The 17,711-nt window shown below is 42.9% G+C and overlaps 1 protein-coding gene across 1 annotated transcript in view; it reads left to right on the top strand.

The window, feature by feature from the left end:
• Positions 1 to 4,998: 4,998 nt before the first annotated feature.
• Positions 4,999 to 17,711, top strand: part of MAP3K3 (mitogen-activated protein kinase kinase kinase 3) — a 36,959-nt gene continuing 24,246 nt past the window's right edge. Inside the window, exons 1-4 of the mRNA XM_057381180.1 lie at positions 4,999 to 5,271; positions 11,945 to 12,066; positions 12,711 to 12,800; positions 15,675 to 15,715. Of these exons, the coding sequence (XP_057237163.1) occupies positions 5,268 to 5,271; positions 11,945 to 12,066; positions 12,711 to 12,800; positions 15,675 to 15,715 (257 nt within the window). The 5' untranslated portion in view covers positions 4,999 to 5,267. The remainder of the gene's footprint in view (positions 5,272 to 11,944; positions 12,067 to 12,710; positions 12,801 to 15,674; positions 15,716 to 17,711) is intronic.

The raw sequence follows: 17,711 nt of genomic DNA, 5'->3' as shown, positions 1-17,711 counted from the left end.
ACGCTTGAAAGTGGAATGTTGCATCCTTTTATGCTATTTCCTGCTTCCTATGTAGTTTTATTCAGATTTTTTAACCTTCTTTCTAAGTTTCGGCCTCCTGTGTATTAGGTACAGTATTTTCTGCCTTTCATACTTTGTAATAAAAATGGAACATTTGTAGATCGACTGCAGTTCACTGTGTGATGAGTGAAAACCTGTGGTGGGGGGAGCAGGGAACTACAAATTAATTTAATTTCTTCTGCGTGGAGTTTGCTGCTGTAAGAGGAGGGTGATTGCTTTGCCTTGTCTCTGCAAAGCTGGTGAAAAGTGTATTGATCCCTCATCCTGCAAATATCCAAACAAACTTGATAATTCCAGCAACTCTTTAAGTTGCAAGTTTCCCCAAATAATTACATTCGGAACCCAGTCCCAACAGAACTCCATCAGAATGGTTAATGCAGCTGTACATGAAATATTTRCTTTCTTAAAAACCTGCTGCAGGGTCCTGTGTTCCAGCGTTGTTTCTGCTCATGTTTTCCAACCCTTTGCATGTTCCCTACAACAACAAATGGGAATTATCTGCTGCGTGCTTTTGTTTTTAAGATGATGGGAAGAGGAATTTTTTTTAGAATTCAAATAATTAGTCTCTGAGGGGGTTTGAATGCAGACAAAGTGAGGACAAGGCAATTGGGTGCTTCTGTAGCTTAAATCTCTCCTGACMTCTCTTAAAATGTGTATTTTCCACACTGCTGTCGTGACTGGAACTGGGAGCAAGAGGGGAATAGGGTGGCCAAGCTTGGAAATGTGTACCTTAGGCCTTGGCAAGCAGGACTGATGACTTCATTAAGTATTTAGATTTACTCTAGTTCAACTAAACGGTTGGATTTCTCTCTAATTCTTTGTGTACTGGCTTTGAAATAAAAGCTTATTAAGTTTCATGACCACAGTGGAAAGAGTTGCCTGCAAAGATGCTGCAGTGGTTTTTAAGCTATATATGGACTTTGTACTAGTAACCCCTACTCAGAAAATATCTTTTTTTCTAAGAATTGTTTGTCTTTTACCCTAGAAATGCATTTGCATCCTCATAGATTATTTTTTTCCCCCAGATTTGTGCTTTGGAATACTCCAGAGAAACTTTYTCAGCTTCTACTATGGTGGAAGGAGGCAGCTTGTGCAAATTAGAACTGCTGGTATGAAAAGAGTGGACTGGTAGATGATAGACAAAGTTTGTGTGACAAAACAAGCACAATAAAGTGATGTAGAGGAATGTAGGTAGAAAAAAAAAAGATGTGAGGTTCTCCCTTTTGTAAATATTAAAGAACAGCCAACATCTGGTTCAGCTCCGTGACCTCGCCAAAATCCCCTCTCTGATACAAGCTGTAAATGAAAAGCACTTAATTAATCACTCATCAGTAAATGGCTCAAAAATACTTGAAAATTAAAGAAAATCCTCCATGGTAACACAACACWCAGCAATAGGTGCACAGAAAAATTGGTCTCTGAGATTGTGATGATTGAGTGGTCTCTGGCCCGTGATGGAAGAAGCGCTTAATTTTGAGCTTTTTCATTTTAGAAACAGTCCAGACTGCCAGCTCAGAGGAAGCAGTGCTCTAAAAGCATATCATATTTTTAACGTTCTTCCTCCCCTTCCTTCTCTAATTTTGCCATTCCSAAGGCAGAACATCTCGTGGTTTTTAACCAGCTTCAGAGCCCCCTCTGCTGGAATGCTGTCTGCAGCCAGGGCTGGTGATGGGATCAGGACAGGTAAAGGTGCTCACCTGCTCCTCCCGGCTGAAAAAAGCTGTTCCAGGCGTGTTTTACAGGAGTTTCACGTGATTCCAGTCTTCTGCTGGAGGAGAGGTAAGTTTGGGTCTGTATTTATCCTGCCATATCATCCTAGAGTTGGATAATTAGAGTTTTCCGTTCACTTCGTTTTCAAACCTGAGAAYGCGACAAGGAATTGTTAGGAGAGACAGAACTGCCTGGAATTAGTGAAATTACTCTTATATCTGCAGAAGCCTTTCATGCATCCTTTGAAGATTGGATACTCCATTCCTGGAAGTGTCCAGGGTGTGTTTTACAGGAGTTTATCCCAGGAGAAACCCGGGATAATGGAAAGTGTGAGACTGGATGGGTTTTAGGTCCTTGCAGCCCAAACCATTCAAGCATTCTCTGATTTATCTCACAGGATTTCTCCTCCTACCCCCTTTCTGTGGCTGTGGAGCCCAAGATGTAGAATAAGGAAGTTTTGGCATGGGACAAGGCTCAGCCTGGAGCCTGCTCACCTCCCCAGGAAGGATGTGTCTACCTAAACAAGAAGGGAAACAGGAAGGAAAGAAGAAATAGCACATCTGATAGCAAGGAAAAGAGACTCTTTGAGTCAGGTATGCATCAGAAAATGGAAATACTACTGAAATAGRAAACAAGATGATGGCATAGTGATTAAGGCATTAGGAAAAGATGCCAGGAGTTAAATCCCAAAGGTCTACTCCAGACTTCCTGTGTAAGTTTTAACAAGTCACTGTCTCTCTGTGCAGTGTCCTTAAGTCCCTAAAATAGGGATTACACTTCCTTTTCTAGGTTGATGCCACATGACAGCATTAAACAAGTAGGCCTTATAAAGTTACTTTTAAAAAATGGGCTGACTGGAAACGTGGGATCTCCTTGAGAGTCTCCATGAATATCTTTACTGATGATTTTACATTAAATGGCCGCAGACAATCTGAATAAATTCAAGAATTAAGTATGTTSTGCAGTTGTTGTTTACAGGAGTGAAGTTTCTCTGCTGGAAAGCTGCAGCTTGGGAAGGATGTGGGAAATCCCAGTGGCAAACCACAGAATATCAGCTGGTGTAAAACAAATAACCTGATCCCCATCAGGAACTGTGATGGCAGGACAAGGAGAACTGGGGTCAGACTGATGGGGGGAAGGATTAGAGGGGATATTGGGAAGAAATTCCTCCCTGTGAGAGAAATGAGGCACAGCTTTGCAGAGAATCAGTGGCTGTCCCATCTTTGGAAGTGCCCAAGGCCAGGTTGGATGGGGTTTGGAGCACCCTGGGACAGTGGAAAATGTCCCTGCCTGTGGCAAGGAGTGGCACTGGGTGATCTTTAACCCAACCCAAACCATTCTGGGATTCTGTGATTATGCACAAACCAGTAYAGTATTAAGTGCACAGTAAAAGTCAGAAAGGAATTACTTTCTTTTTTTTTCTCAAGTTACACAAAAAAGGGGCCCTTGTTTTGGTAGAAACTTGRATTCCACTTCAGGAGGGATTTACCAGCTTGTCAGAAAATAGGAAGGTGTGAGGGTCTGTAGTGGTCCAAAAAAAGTCCTGATGGCACTTGCAYGTAGATAGGGATGTGAGAACGTCTGTAAAATGGGGAAACCACAAATCAGGAGATAAAATTGTTGATTTACACATTAGGCTTGACAGGTGGGTGAAGYGATGAGCTGTTAAGGACAAATCATTCTATTTTCAATTTGGTAAAGGGGGAAAAAATTAAAAAAAAAAAAAAGCTTCAGTGAAATCCAGACACCCAGGGCAGTTGGAGATGGGAAGAGAGAATTGCACGAGGGTGGGTGTCTCCTACCATCTGCCAGGAGCTCCTGGCTCCTGTCACAAGCTGCCACTTGCTGGTCTAATATCTTTTGGACTCAGTAAACCGAGTTTCTACACAAAGAACATGGAATCACTTGCATTTAACAGGACTTCAACTGAGAATTTTATGTGCAAATACATAGGAACTGCAAGAGAGGCAAAAATAACGAATGGTGAGGTGATGATGGAAAGGTTTGAAATCAGAGCTGGTGCGATGGGGAATTGATTCTAAATTTCTGCCTCCCAGRGCATGGGGTGGGCTCTTCCCTCTYTTAGAAATGATCTTGGCTCAAGAGYGAGCATTAAAATCTAATTTGGTGATGAACACCAAAAGTGGGAGGCTTCAAAAATGAGGGAACTGGAGTATCCTGGAGATWGGATGAGTGAAGAGTGAGAAATAAGAGATGAGGTGAAATAGAGCAGCAGAGAGTGCAAGGATGTGAATTTATGGACAAGGAAAAATTTGTGAAGGATACCAAGAGTGGGTTTTTTTTTTAAATTAGTGAGGAAAGTAAACTGCAATTTCGTGGCTGATAAAGGATAGTGATGACCCTTCATGAAGCTGAGAAACAGCATGTCCAAAAGTGGTTCCAAGGTCAGTGGATGGTTCAATGATGCTGTCGGATGAGAGAGGAATCAGGGCTGGGCTTCTTTTTAAAGTAACAAATCCCTTCTGTTGCTCCTTTTGTGAAAAGCCACTGTGAAAACACCATCCTGCAGGTGGAATGGGTGCAGAAGCTGGGAAAGAGCAGCTTTGGATATCTCTTTAAAAGGTASGAGCTGATTTAAACACAGCCTGTGGCAGGGGGTGGAATGAGATTATTTTTAAGGTCTCTTCCAACCCAAACCATTCATGATTCAGTGACTTGAGYGGAATTCCTGGGTTCGATTGGATGATCACAGCAGCACACAGTGGTGCGTGAACAGAGTTGCCCATCAGTTGCATCAGACACAGCCCAGCATGATTTTTTAATTATAATTTATTTTAAGGGAACATTTCTTCTTACTAACCCAACGAATCGATTCCTTTACCGCAGATACAGCACGGGCAGACGGACAAAATTTAAATTTTCCTTCCTGGGAACGACCCCAGCGCTTTGGGACCCGGCCCATGGGCGGGGCCGCGCGGCTGTCCATCACTCTGATTGACAGCATTGTGGGCGTGGYCTGCCATGCCCCGCCTCCTGCCGGCCGAGGGGGCGTGGCCGCGCCGCAGCGCTCTGGGCCCCCGTGATTGACATCCGGCTCCGCGGGGAGGCGGGGCGGGCGGGGCGGCTGCTCGCGCTCCCATTGGCCGGCAGCGCGGTCGGGTGGGCTCTGCGGCGGCGCTGATTGGCTGTGGGCGGCGGGTCCCGCTGTGATTGGCAGGAGGCGGTGTGTGCGCGGCGGCCGCCGAGCGGTTTGTTTTGCGGGCGGCGGCGGCGGCGGCGGGAGCGGCCCGGACGGAGCGGGGGGACCGGGACGCACCGGCAGCGCCCGCGCCCCTCCCACCCCCGCCCGCCGCTCCCGGAGCGCGGCCGCCGGCAGGAGGAGGAGGCGGCGGCGGCGGCGGCGCGGGGCCTGGGAATGTGGCGGCGGCGGTGGTGGCGGCTCTGAGCCCTCCCCCTCGGCCCGGCCGCCATGGAGCCGCGGCGGTGACAGCGCCGTCCCGCAGCGCCCGCCTCGAGCGGGGCCGCCGCCTGCAGACATGGGTGAGAASCGGCGGAGAAACCCCGGGGCCGCGTGATGGGCCGGGGACGGAGGGGGCGGCGGAGGCTCGGGCGGGCCTCCCGGGATGGGGAGCGGGGGTTGGTTCCCCTGGGCCCCGCGGCTCCGGTGCGGTCGGTGCGGGGCTCCGGGATCGCCTCACGGGTGCTGCTGCTGCTGCTSYYCMCCGCGGGCACCCCCCGGGCATCGGCAGCTCCGCGGGGAAAGGGGGGATTTTCACCGATTTGGTTAAAATGGTAAAAAATCGGTTTACGGGAAACGTGCGGTGGTTTTGCTGAGCTCGGCCCGGCAGCGGATCAGCGGTTCGAGCTCAGCTCTGGGGTCTCTTTCAGCCTCCAGGAGAGGTTGGCTTTTCTTGAGACGAGAATTGTTGTGATCCAGCTTAATTGGGGAAATTTTTGGTATTAATTGCAGCTTGGGAGTCCGTCAAAATAGACTTTCCTTTATGGAGCTCTCAATTCTYGTTTGCCATTCTTAGCACAGACAGCAACATGTAAAAACAAGCAAAGGAGTTGGAAGAACTCCTTTTCCAGAGGAAAGTGTTGGTATGAGGAGTTGCCATGACTGAATTTCATTGATTATTTCAAATTAATTTGGATTTGGACTGTATGTCCTCTGTAAAGAGCTACTTGTGGTCGTAGGGTCTTGCTTTTCCTAATTCCTTTTTCAGCTTAAAGAGAGGTGCTAGATTTAAACTTTTAATTGCTCTAAACCAGAACTTACACATATTTGCATATTTTGCAAGGGAATTCCTGCTGTTTTAAGTGTGGAGTTTCATGGCTTCATGGGCTACAACTTTAATGTTTCTTCCCTACAACCAAGTTTAGCTTTCTAAGACTCTTTCATTTAGTCTGCATGCATAATTGCCTTATATACTTTAAATTCAAAAAGCATTGCAAATGTTGCCCTACAACTACTTCAGTGTCTCTTTGCTCTGCTTTGATTTGGTAAATACAACAAATTCGTGCAAATCCATCGCTAGAATTCTCTGCTGCAAAGAGAGGAATAGGGCAGTCTGCTCTGTTCCTTCTCTAAAGAACCAGAAATATGGTTCATAAACTTGAAATGGCTTAGAAGTAAGAAGTTGGATTTCCATGAAAGCGTTTTCCAATGGCAGTTAGACCTGTATTTGTAAACATGTGAGTGCAGAACGAAAAATTACAATTTCATGGACCATTCCACCATAGCATTGGGTGTATCATGGCACAGCTGCAAGCAGGTCCCTTATAATGGGAAAAACCTCAATTCATTTGGCAACTGCAATCAAATAATCTAATTAATAWGGGATAACGGGCTGTACATCACCCTCTGATTTTCTGTAATCTGATGTTTCATAACCCACCTGAAGGACCTGAAGGGGTGGTTGATGTCAGAGTTTGCTGCAGCTCCCGTGGTTCAGCCGGGGCTCACCTGGAGCAGATCCGAGCCCTACACAACTGTGACAATCCCTGAGGTTTATCCCCTTCCAGACACTCCTTGGCAGCCTTGAAAATGGGGATTTGTGCCTGTGCAGAGGGGCAGCGTGCTGAGTTTGGGCTGTGCAGGCCCTGCTCTGTCCAGTCGTTCCCTCGATCCGCTCGGTTTTCCTGCCTTTGTCACTTCCTTCCCTTGGCTCACACGCATCCAGTGACACCCGGGGGGAGGGAGCAAAGCTGAGCCTGCAGGTTAGGACTGGCTCAAATCTCAAATCCCAGTCTATTCCTTTAATTTGTGGATGGGAAGAGGGACCCTGAATATATCCCACAAGGATCAGCCTTGTGGAGCTCTCTGATTTTTCCTCTCAGTCTGCCAACCAGGCCTTTTGTGATTTCCTAAAACTTAGGCACGGCAGCGTTTTGGTACCACTAAAACTGCCCGCAGCAAAGGACTCAAAATGAAACTCTTTCCTAGACTTTATTCAGATCTTTAACATAGRCACTCTTTGTCTAAAATTTCCTCGTTGCCCCTGGATCTGCTGATCACTCACCCAAACCAGCTTTGCTGTTGTGGTGGTAGATAACAAATACATGGATTTATTCACTTTTTTCTCTTTCAAGCCGGTGTGGCATCATGTCTGTTATTATCACACCATATAAAACATCATCCTGGGTTAGGGAGGTTCACAGACTTCCTGTTTTTATCCATGTGCAGATACTTTTGCTGTTCAAACTTTGTGATTTTTCCTCTTTCAAAACCGTTTCCATTTCTGACTTGTTCAGACCTGYGCAACAAACCACGGATTCATTGAAGTAAATGCTTTGTGGAGACGAATAACTTTCTCTGTGAGCAGCAGTTYGCTTTTATCGATGTTATAAAAATCCTTGAGTGTAGTTTTTAAAACATGAAAAGCATTTCCTGGACAACATCTTTCCCGCACAAAGCAGAACTGTGTTTCCCAGACCTACTGGAGACCAGGAAAAACAGGGTCTCCAGTGCACTCCAAAAATTGCTTCGTTTTCATTTGCAGCAACTCCTGTATTGTGTGATTAATGTAATGCTGCTTCACGTGCTTCTCGAAGTCAGTCCATGGAAATGCTCTGTTTTGATGGAAATAAGGAAATATTCATGYTTCTTAGCATTAAATCCATCACAGTGCTGTCCTCACCGGAGGCAGTTTTTCTCTGCACAAGCTAGGATCAATATTTGACTTGTTTTGTGTTTTTAGGAGATAAATACTCTCATCAACATAGGATGAATTACAGGATGTATGGTTTAATAGTAGGGAACCAATAGCTCAGTGTAGGACTGCTAAAAAATGTGTCATAACATTCAAACTCCCCTGAAGTTGTTCCATCACCTTTGTTAGAGCATTAACTGTTGCAGTTTTATGAAAATAAATAATATTTGTGTCAGAATGACTGCAGTGAGCAAGATGCAGAGCTCACAGGGCACTGACTGGGGTTTATAGAATATCCATCACCTGAAGTTGTTTCATCACCTTTGTTAGAGCATTAACTGTTGCAGTTTTATGAAAATAAATAATATTTGTGTCAGAATGACTGCAGTGAGCGAGATGCAGACTTCACAGAGCAGTAACTGGGGTTTATAGAATATCCTGAGTTGGAAGGGTCCAACTCCTTGTCCTGCTCAGGGCACCCCAACAATCCCACCCTGGTGCTGGGCAGATGCTGCCCTTCAGAGTTCACTGTTATAAATTCACAGGTTGTCTCAGCTAATGAATAAATTTTCTCTACAATCTGTGCTGGGGGATCACACTTGGCTGGATGTGTCCTCTGTGACCCAAGTGAGTCACTGAGCCAGCTGACTACACACAGCCTGGGATCAAACACCTGCAGCCAGCCTTTGGAACCACTGATCCTTGTTTTCCAGTGATGATAACTGTTTAGAGGAGAATTCTTATTCCCAGACATGCTCTTTGATTGACTCGATTTCTTGTCGTGAGCCCTCGGTTATAAACTGCTTTCATAGCTGGTTTGCTTCTTGCCCAGAGGAACTCTGCCAAGACAAGCTCTTCTTCATCCTCCTGGTAKCTGGCCAAACCCAAACTGCACTGTAGTGGAAAACTTGTATCCCAGCTCTTCCCTGAGTGTTTTGGGTGGTAGGAACTTCAAGGGATGTTGTAGTATTTTGTTGTGCACAATTRCAGCCTTTGTCTGCCAGGTGACTCCATGCCTGTGCTTAATATCATCATAATGTAAGAATACCCGTAAATAAAAACTGGGCACACTCCAGTAAAGGTAAAAGGTTAAATGTTCAAATGTACAGTTGGAAACTTTTTTTTTTATTTAAAGAAAAACTTGTGCTGTTGCCTACCTGGAACTTTAACTTCATTCACATCTGTTTTTTTCACATTTTCGTCCCACAAGGGGTTACTTAGTGCTGAGATAGATCCCAGCAATTATTTCCTTTGGCTGATGTGCTTTTCAAAAAGCAACCTCTTGCTTTGGTTGTGTTACTTACACCCCTTGCTTCTTTTACATGCAGTTGGAATGTCAAGGAGTGCTCTCCCTTCTCCACTGCCACAATGTGGTTATTGTCTCATTTGGCTTGTCTTGGACAGCAGACATTTGGTGGGTTTTGATTTGGATTTTTTTTTACATTCTTCGCTCTACGTTCCTTTTTTTTAAAGAGTTTTTCTGTAATTAACACCTTCTGCGGATGCATTGGGAGATTTTTTTCCCGTTTGCTTTCATGGTCTGGTCTAGGCTTGATGTTTCTGGTTTTTGATAGAACATTCTGGAGTGCATAGTGGAGGTATCTCAGAATCTGGGTGCGTTCAGGATGAAGTTAGGACTCACCTTCCAGCACCTGAAGAGAGCCTGCAAGGAAGGTGGAGAGAGACTTTACTAGGAGGTTTAGGACAAGGGGGAATGGCTTCAAACTGCCAGAGGGCAGGGCTGGATGGGATATTGGAAGGAATTCCTCCCTGTGAGGGTGGAGAGGCACTGGCACAGGGTGCCCAGAGGAGCTGTGGCTGCCCCTGGATCCCTGGCAGTGCCCAAGGCCAGGGTGCAAATGGATGAGCTTTGAGGTCCCTTCCAACCCAAATCATTGTGGGATCCTGTGAAAGCTGAAGCGGACCTGGGCAGAAATCATTAATTGTAGCAAAAATAATCCTAGTGTGACTTCTGTCATGAGTGGGACTTCTTCAGATATTTCCTCCTTAAAATCAATGTATTTTCCCCCTGTTTTCCTTCTGACTTCAGCTCCCTTCATGCTTAGCAAGCATCCCACATCTGTCATCTTTCAGCATTGCGAAAAATCTAGCTCGTTACTCAGACACTGATTAATTATGAAGCCACTCTTCTGCATAAAACATCAGCTAACTGCTTTGGAGAGACTCGTGARCAAATGCACGACGTGAAATTGCAGAAACAAACAGTCCCAGTGAGTGCCTTTTACAGAGAGATACAGATGCATCTCTCAGTCCATTATTTGATGTTCAGCAGCTGTTCCTAGGACAGCTCTTCCAAATGCAAGTGATTACCCATCAAACCAGTTTTATGAATCAGGGACGAGTGTGTAGTCACGGTGGRTTTTTAAAATTAAGTTTCAGTTATTGACAAATCAGCTTCAAAAATGGTCATTTCAATTCAAACTCCTTGAAGCAGCGTATTGAGGGAAGAAAGGAGGAATTGTGTGTACCAAGTCATGGTGGATTCTTAAAATTAAGTTTCAGTTATTGACAAATTAGCTTCAGAAATGCTCATTTCAATTCAAACTCCTCAAAGTGGCATATTGAGGGAAGAAAGGAGGAATTGTGTGTGTCAAGCACACCTGACATCGTGTGATACGGCTGTGATAACCTCATCTGGTTCTCTCACTACCAGAAGTCCCAATTATTCAAAAAAAGTTAAGCTTTACATTCAAAACTGGGGGTTCAGGTCTTCCCAAACTCTTTTTACAAAGAGATGTAGAAAGATTCTCCTGGYGTGTCTGGAGCTGATCCAATCACTGCCTCAAATTTTGTGCCCAAGTAATGCATTAATATCAGGGAGGATTTAACTCAGTGTATTATTTGCCAAGGAAACAACACTTTATCCCAGAAAACTCTKTGAGTTTTGAAATCTGAGCCATCAGCCAGGCAATCCAGTGGGCAGGATGTGCCAGGAGCAGTGACAGCACGAGGTGTTGCTTTGCTGGCTGTGGCACAGTGCCTGGGAGTGAGTGCCCAGTGCAGTCCCATTTTGGACAAAACTTCCCTGGGCAGCTTCCTTTACCTTTTACAATATCTAAGGAATTTGGGGTCGTTATCCTTGCTCAAATAAAAGATTCATTTCCACAAGTTTTAGATCTTTATGATCCATCCATCACAGCCCAGCTACCGTGCATTTCCCTCCTTTTACCTCTTTTTTTTCTATAAATTTCACACAAAGTTTTGCTAAACATCGCTTCTCAAAACTTAACAGGCAATGGGAGAGAATACTTTAATTGGTTACAGCAGAAATCTCCAGAAAGTATTTTTTAAGTCAGTGGAACATACAAGAAAAAATTCAATGCTTGTTTTTATTTTGCTGCAAGGCAAGAAGCCTGGAATTGAACCTGCTGCATTGTCCTKTGCCAGCAGACGGTGTTCATAATGCTGGACAACTTGAACCTGTTCAGCAGATCTTGAAATCTCATAAAATGGTTTGAATTTTATTCCATCAGCTTGTTCTGAGGGAAGAGAGGAACGTGTTGTGGCAATCAGTGCAAGGGGATTTATCTTCAGAGATAGTCCAAGATGATTCTTCAACCAGATTTTCGTTTYTCTTTCTACTGGCCGTGGTTTGTTCCACTAGCAAGCAAGAATTCAGAGTTAACAGGATATAAAATGGGAAAGAACAGACTTTCACCAGGTTTTSCTTGGCAGAAACACATCAGTTTGCCCTTCCTACATGGCCTGTGATGGTCTRGCAAATCTGTCCAAGTTTTACTGTTTGTTGGGAAGCCTTTTGAACAGAATCAGGGGCTGGGGATATTTATCCTCACCCCTACTCTGGCCAGATCCTTCTGTGACACTGGACAAGYRACTYAACATTTATCTGTGAGTTTATTATRYCATGATATTTGGATAAGTTTGGGATTGTTTATGGCTAAATGAAATCCCAGTGTATTTGCAAAGATCCTAAAAAGGATTGTTGTTCCATGAGCTGGTGCAGAAGTGTCAGAGGTGCAGAAATGTCACGGCTGATGCTCCCCCAGACAATTTACTGTTCAAATTCTTTTGTATCACAGATGAACAAGAGGCCTTGAAGTCCATCATGAAGGACCTGGTGGCACTCCAGATGGGCAGACGTCACCGGCTGCCTGGGTATGACACCATGAAGAATAAAGACACTGCTCACTCCAACAAACAGGTAATGGGCTGGTTRGTGCTTACCTGAACTGGTGACCTGGGGACAGGGCAGATGGGCAGAGGATCTGCTGCCTTGGCTCTGTCCTGTGCTTCCAAAAGCCAAAGCATCAGGTGTGAATTAACTCCTTGATCCTGCTCAGGCTGGGGCTGATATGGCAAATATGGCAGTTTGTTTGGGGTTTTTTTTTAATATTTTATATAGTATTTTATGTGTTTTTTATATATATATATGTGTATCATATATTATATATTGTATATATTGTATATGTTATATATATTGCATATACTATATCATGTATATCTAATATAAATATTATAATTATGTATGTCAATATTTTATATTATTTCTATTTATATGTATTTATGTAATTATGTTATTGGAATTATAATATACATATTAATTATACATTATTTTATTATTATATTATAATAAATTAATATTTATTTTCGTTAAATATTTAATAGATTATGTGTGTGTACATACATATAYACATGCATTTGATAATTTGCAACATTTTAGTCTACTGCGTTCTCTGCACATGTATTTTAATGGGGTTTGGTCTACCCAGCTTAAAAATTTAGCAATGAGTGACTGATCTCACAGTCATATTTCCATTCTTAAAGTGATTTTATTCTTTTTAAAAGAAAAAACACAACGCCAGCAGTCCCCCCGTCTTGGGCAGCCCTGCAATAACGAACCAGTGTGCCTCTGCAGTGGAAGAAAAAAAAATCCCGGTGAGAAAACTGCCTTTATTTCCCTATTAGCAGTTATAAATTAGGAGTGTGTCTTCAAGTTGTGTGCTGGGACTTTGTGGAATTCCTGTAAGCTGGGAAAGCTTTTCTTGCCTGACTCTGATACAGCAGTGTGTGCACATTTATTGTAGGGTGAAGACAAGGGGAATGGCCCTAARCTGAAGRAGGGCAGGGTTAGAKGGGATTTTGGGAAGGRATTCTTTCCTGGAAGGGTGRGGAGGGGCTGGGATGGGTTTCCATCCCTGGCAGTGTCCAAAGCCAGGTTGGACAGGGCTTGGAGCACCCTGKGACAGTGMAAGGTGTCCCTGCCATGGCAGGGKTGGCACTGGATGAGCTTTGAGGTCCCTCCCAACCCAAACCAGTCTGTGGCTCCMAGGGTAAGAACTGGTGAAGTCAATGCTTCAAAATCTCTTTAGTTTTGTTCCACATTCYTCCATTTTTCATGGAGAAAACRATGGTATTAATGGTTAAAWAGGGAGGRCAGAATAAAGCAGYTTTGTCTGGAGATGCTGAATGCCATTTAAATTAAATGCTTCAAAGCAAAATCAACACTTTCAGTCAAGAGCTGTTTGTCCATTACTGACATTCAAAATTAAATCATGCTACTGGCAGCAAGACCAACATGAACAGGAGAAGTTTCCTGTGTCAGTAAAAGAACTCTTTTCAGTTTTATTCCTGTTACAGGTTTAAGCTTTTTAGATCAGGCTTTGAAGTTTGTGTCTGTCTTCCTTATGCTTTGCCTGCTCGTAATCTACTTGTTCAGCTGGATCTGGGATTTCCTTGAATGTGTTGGACAAATCCATAGATGGTGTAATACAAAATCCTTTCCAAATCACTCGGAAACACAAATTCAGAAATGCCTTAAATCAAAATCTGTAATTGTGATTTATGATGCCACGTCTCAGAACTGGAGCAGCGAAATGCTAAACTTGGATTTGCCTTTTTAATCATCTCTGAGGACAGTTCATGTGAATTGATTTAAGAAGTGATGGGTTCACTGCTTTCAAGGGAAACTGAAAGCACTGAATGCTTAACTCAAATACCAAAATCACTCTGAGCACCTTTTCTGAGATCTTTGATAAGTAGGCATGAACGGCCAGTGACAGGTCCTTTTGGGAAAATCAAGCAATAAATGCCAAATTCCATCCCCTTTTTGCTTTATTCCAAATTACAGGTTTCAAAGCAAGCAGTGGAGTTGAGAAAGTGGTTGGAGTTTGCTTAGGTTAAACAGAATGTTCCAAAGACCCCTGAGGATATTTTAGTGTTGTCTGATTTCAGCTGGTGAGAGCTGTGTCACTTGGCTGCTCCAGGGCCTAAACCACATCTTGAGGTCAGAAATTTCATCTGAGAAATGGTTTGAATTCCATTTCATCCAAACCGTCCTGTTTAGTTCCTTTAGACTGGGCTGCTTAGAATAATATAGCATTAAGGGGGGAAAAAAAGCCCCAAACAAAAAAAAAAAAAAAAAAAAAAAAAAAAAAAAAAAAAAAAAAGAAGAAAAATTTTAAAAGAAAAAGAAAAAACCAAAAAAAACCCCAGAGCCTTATTCTCCTGAAAATCCTGATGTAAAGTAATAATTCCTCCACGCCATATGTCTAAGAAAAACTGTTCCATCAGCAGAGTTGGTTTTTGTAGGATGTTATTCCTTTGCTGTTTGCTGCATTGTTCCTTTACTGCTCAATTCAAATGAGTTCTCTAGAATTTGTTTCCTTTTGGAGTCGTTTTAGACTGAGTTTTTTTCTCTCTACATCTAAAAAAACACCTTTTCAAGGTGTGTGTGAATGACCCACCTGCAGCTGGTGGTGGCTGGGATTGGGAATCCCATTTTTCCTGGTCCAGGATTCTTTCTGCAGGAATCCCATGTGCTCCCAGGGACTCCGTGGGTCCTTTTGAACTGCATTCTTGACCACTGGGCCTGCCAGAAACTTCCTCCCAGCTAAAGAGCATTTCCTGGCCACGTTTTTTTGAAGTTCCTAGATGTATGATTGCCTATTGTCTGAGGCTTTCACAGATGGCTTAATCTATTCCAATCACATAAATTGTGCAGCAGAAATGATGGAGTCTTATCRGAGCAGATTTTTCCCTTTTATTTTTATCTTTCTGACCTAAATTGGGATTTGAACTTTGATGTCCAGGGTTGAAAGTTCATCTTTTTGAYTCTTCCATGCCACAGAACATCTTCTGGGTTTTCAAGTGACTGCACAGTCAGTGCTTTTTACCATCCAGATTAATCAGAATTAATCAGATTTAACCAATCCAGATAGAAATGATGACCCCTCTGATGAAACCTTGGAGCTTTAAAAAGTGACAGAAAATCAGCCTGTTTGTAATTCWGTTTGAGTTTCAGGGGCTGCAGTTTTGCAAAAGCATGTCTTAAGAATAAAGAATAATAAATGGGAATAAAAATAAGAAATAGGAGTAAGAATAAAGAATGTAGCACGTTCCTTTTATCTCTCTTTTTTACCATGCATGCTTTGAGAGTGCTTAAAGAAAATTAGCTTCAGTTCAGATTAATCAGCAGTTAGCACTGAATTTCAGATTTTTTCCCATGCAGTGTTAAAGATAGATTAATTTTCTTTAAAGTTTATTTCAATGTACTCTGCTTGAGTGGCAGTTTACAAAAATTACATCTTAGTTTTTACCCATTTCCTTCTCTTTCTCCTTCAGCAATTTCTCCATTCCTCATGCACTGTATTCATGTATTGGCCACTCTTTTCCACTTTCTGCTTCAGCCTCCATGAAGAAGGTTAAAATATTAAAATCATAATAAATAAAATAAATWATAAAATAAATTTRTGTGCTCTTSTGARTGCCAGAGTTTGATTGTGAGCTCACCTTTTGTCCTTTCTCCTGCAGAATGATGTCAGGATAAAGTTTGAACATAATGGGGAGAGACGGTAAGTTGGCCTTCACTGCTTTGATTCTTTGCTTTGGAGAGTAATTTAGTCATCAGTAATTCAGCTGAAATATTYTGTTGGCTTTGCTTTCCTTTTTCCTGAATGAAAATCACACAGTGAGGGCGATAGCAAACAGGTCACACACAACTTGGTTATTTTTAGAGAYCAGTGTGTCATAAAACACTGATTTATTTCTGTAATATTTATTTGTGAATATACAAACTGCAGCATTTTCAAAAGCTGTCCAGCCTGCAGTGAGTTCAGCCTGAAAATCTTATTTCAGGTATGTTCCCATTTTGTTTCATTTAACTAAAACCAAATGAAGCTGATCAAATCAGTGTCATTCTTTTCTAGTTTCTCACTTCCTGATGCCCTGTTGTTATCACTGCCCTGCTGTGATTGAGCAATAGATACAACAAGGGAAGAATTTTTTTCATTGGTGTAAAAGTTTTGTTGTTATTTCCTCTGCTACTTGGTTTGGAGAGACATTCTTTTACAAGAAAAACCTGAAATAGCACTTTCAGTTTTTACAGCATTGTTTTCAAGGGATAAAATTGCCAAAATATKTCAAAGTAGGTCTCAAAAAGCCTCTGATTTGCCATCAAATTGAGAGGAACTCTTGAAACATTTAATGACTGGTGGCTGTGTGAACACACAGGAAGGCTCCAGGCTTGTCTGTGGCCTCTGAGTCTGCTGTCATTGAGAGAAAAAATAATCTTGGTRCTGGGTTATTGTGTCCATATTTTGRAAWWAATTAATTGGCTTAAGCACGAATGTATATGCCATCTTCACAGCCATCTTATGGGAATCCTTTGGTTTCTCCCAGCCCAGACTGTATTTCCAATATGAAGCAATTCACTRTTTCATGATAAAATGCAATTTAATGTCAATGGGATAGGAGTAGACATTGTCTGTAGTAGATCCTGTTCTAGCAAATGTTATTGGCTGAGCTGTTGAAGCTTCTCCTTTATCAGAGTTTGGAATTTTTTGTTAGGAAAGCAGAATTGTCCTTTGTTGGAAAAGCAGAAAATCATTGGAGAATGATTCCTACTCTTCCTCAGAACTYGAACAGTTTCTTTCACTGAAATCCTGCATGGTTTCAGAATTCCTACAGTGAATTCTGTCACTGACTTTTTGTGCTGTGGGAGAAATTTTATACATAATTATGGCTGGGATTTGCTTCCTCCTTTGTCAGCCAGGTCTGCTCAGTGCTCTCCTGTGTCGGGGGCTTTGTGGGGACAAAAACAGAGCCACAGTGGGACACGATTTCTTGTCACCCCATGTCAGGATAGGACAACTCTACAACAAAATCCTGTCACCACAGGCTTATCATCCTGCCTGTCTGGGTGCATTTCAGGTGGCACAGAGCTCAGAGGGGCAGAAGGGGTTTTTTTCTGATTTTTTTTTTTTTTTCTAAAATGAAAAGGTTGATTGTGTGTCAGTGTAATTCTGCAGTTGTGCTCGCCTGAATTCCCTGCTCCCAGCACAGTGTGCAGTTCCAGACAGGGAGCTTGCACCAGAACGTCAGTGTGTGTGCTTGGTTTCACAGGAGCTGCCAGCTCCAACCACAAATATTTAAGGTGGTCAGGCAGGAATGGGCTCCTTAARCCCTGCAGTCCAGGATTTTGTGTCAGAGGAGTGCAGAGAGTTTTTTAAACTAATAGAATTTGTGGCACCTGAGAACAGCTCTGCTTTTGAATGCATTGAGGGTAGAATGGGAGCCTTTATAAGAGKCTGCGTTTGTGTGGTGCCAGGGCACTGTAATTTCATGGATGGGTTTCTCAGGAATATGTAGAAAATGTTACTTTTACAAAATGCTTTTTAACAAGGGTAATTATTTCCAAATAGCTGAAGGTTGCAGAAGATAAGCCTTCATGGGAAGGGGCTGAGGAAGGCAGCTCACACAAGGGCTTTTTAAAACAAAAACAGATAGGGATGGATGGATGGATGGATGGATGGATGGATGGATGGATGGATGGATGGATGGATGGATGGA

This window comes from Malurus melanocephalus, unplaced genomic scaffold, assembly GCF_030028575.1.
Source record: "Malurus melanocephalus ecotype Western Australia unplaced genomic scaffold, MMel_1.1 scaffold_496, whole genome shotgun sequence".
In the NCBI taxonomy this organism is placed as follows: Eukaryota; Metazoa; Chordata; class Aves; order Passeriformes; family Maluridae; genus Malurus; species Malurus melanocephalus.
This window is presented reverse-complemented; position numbering and strand designations above follow the sequence as displayed.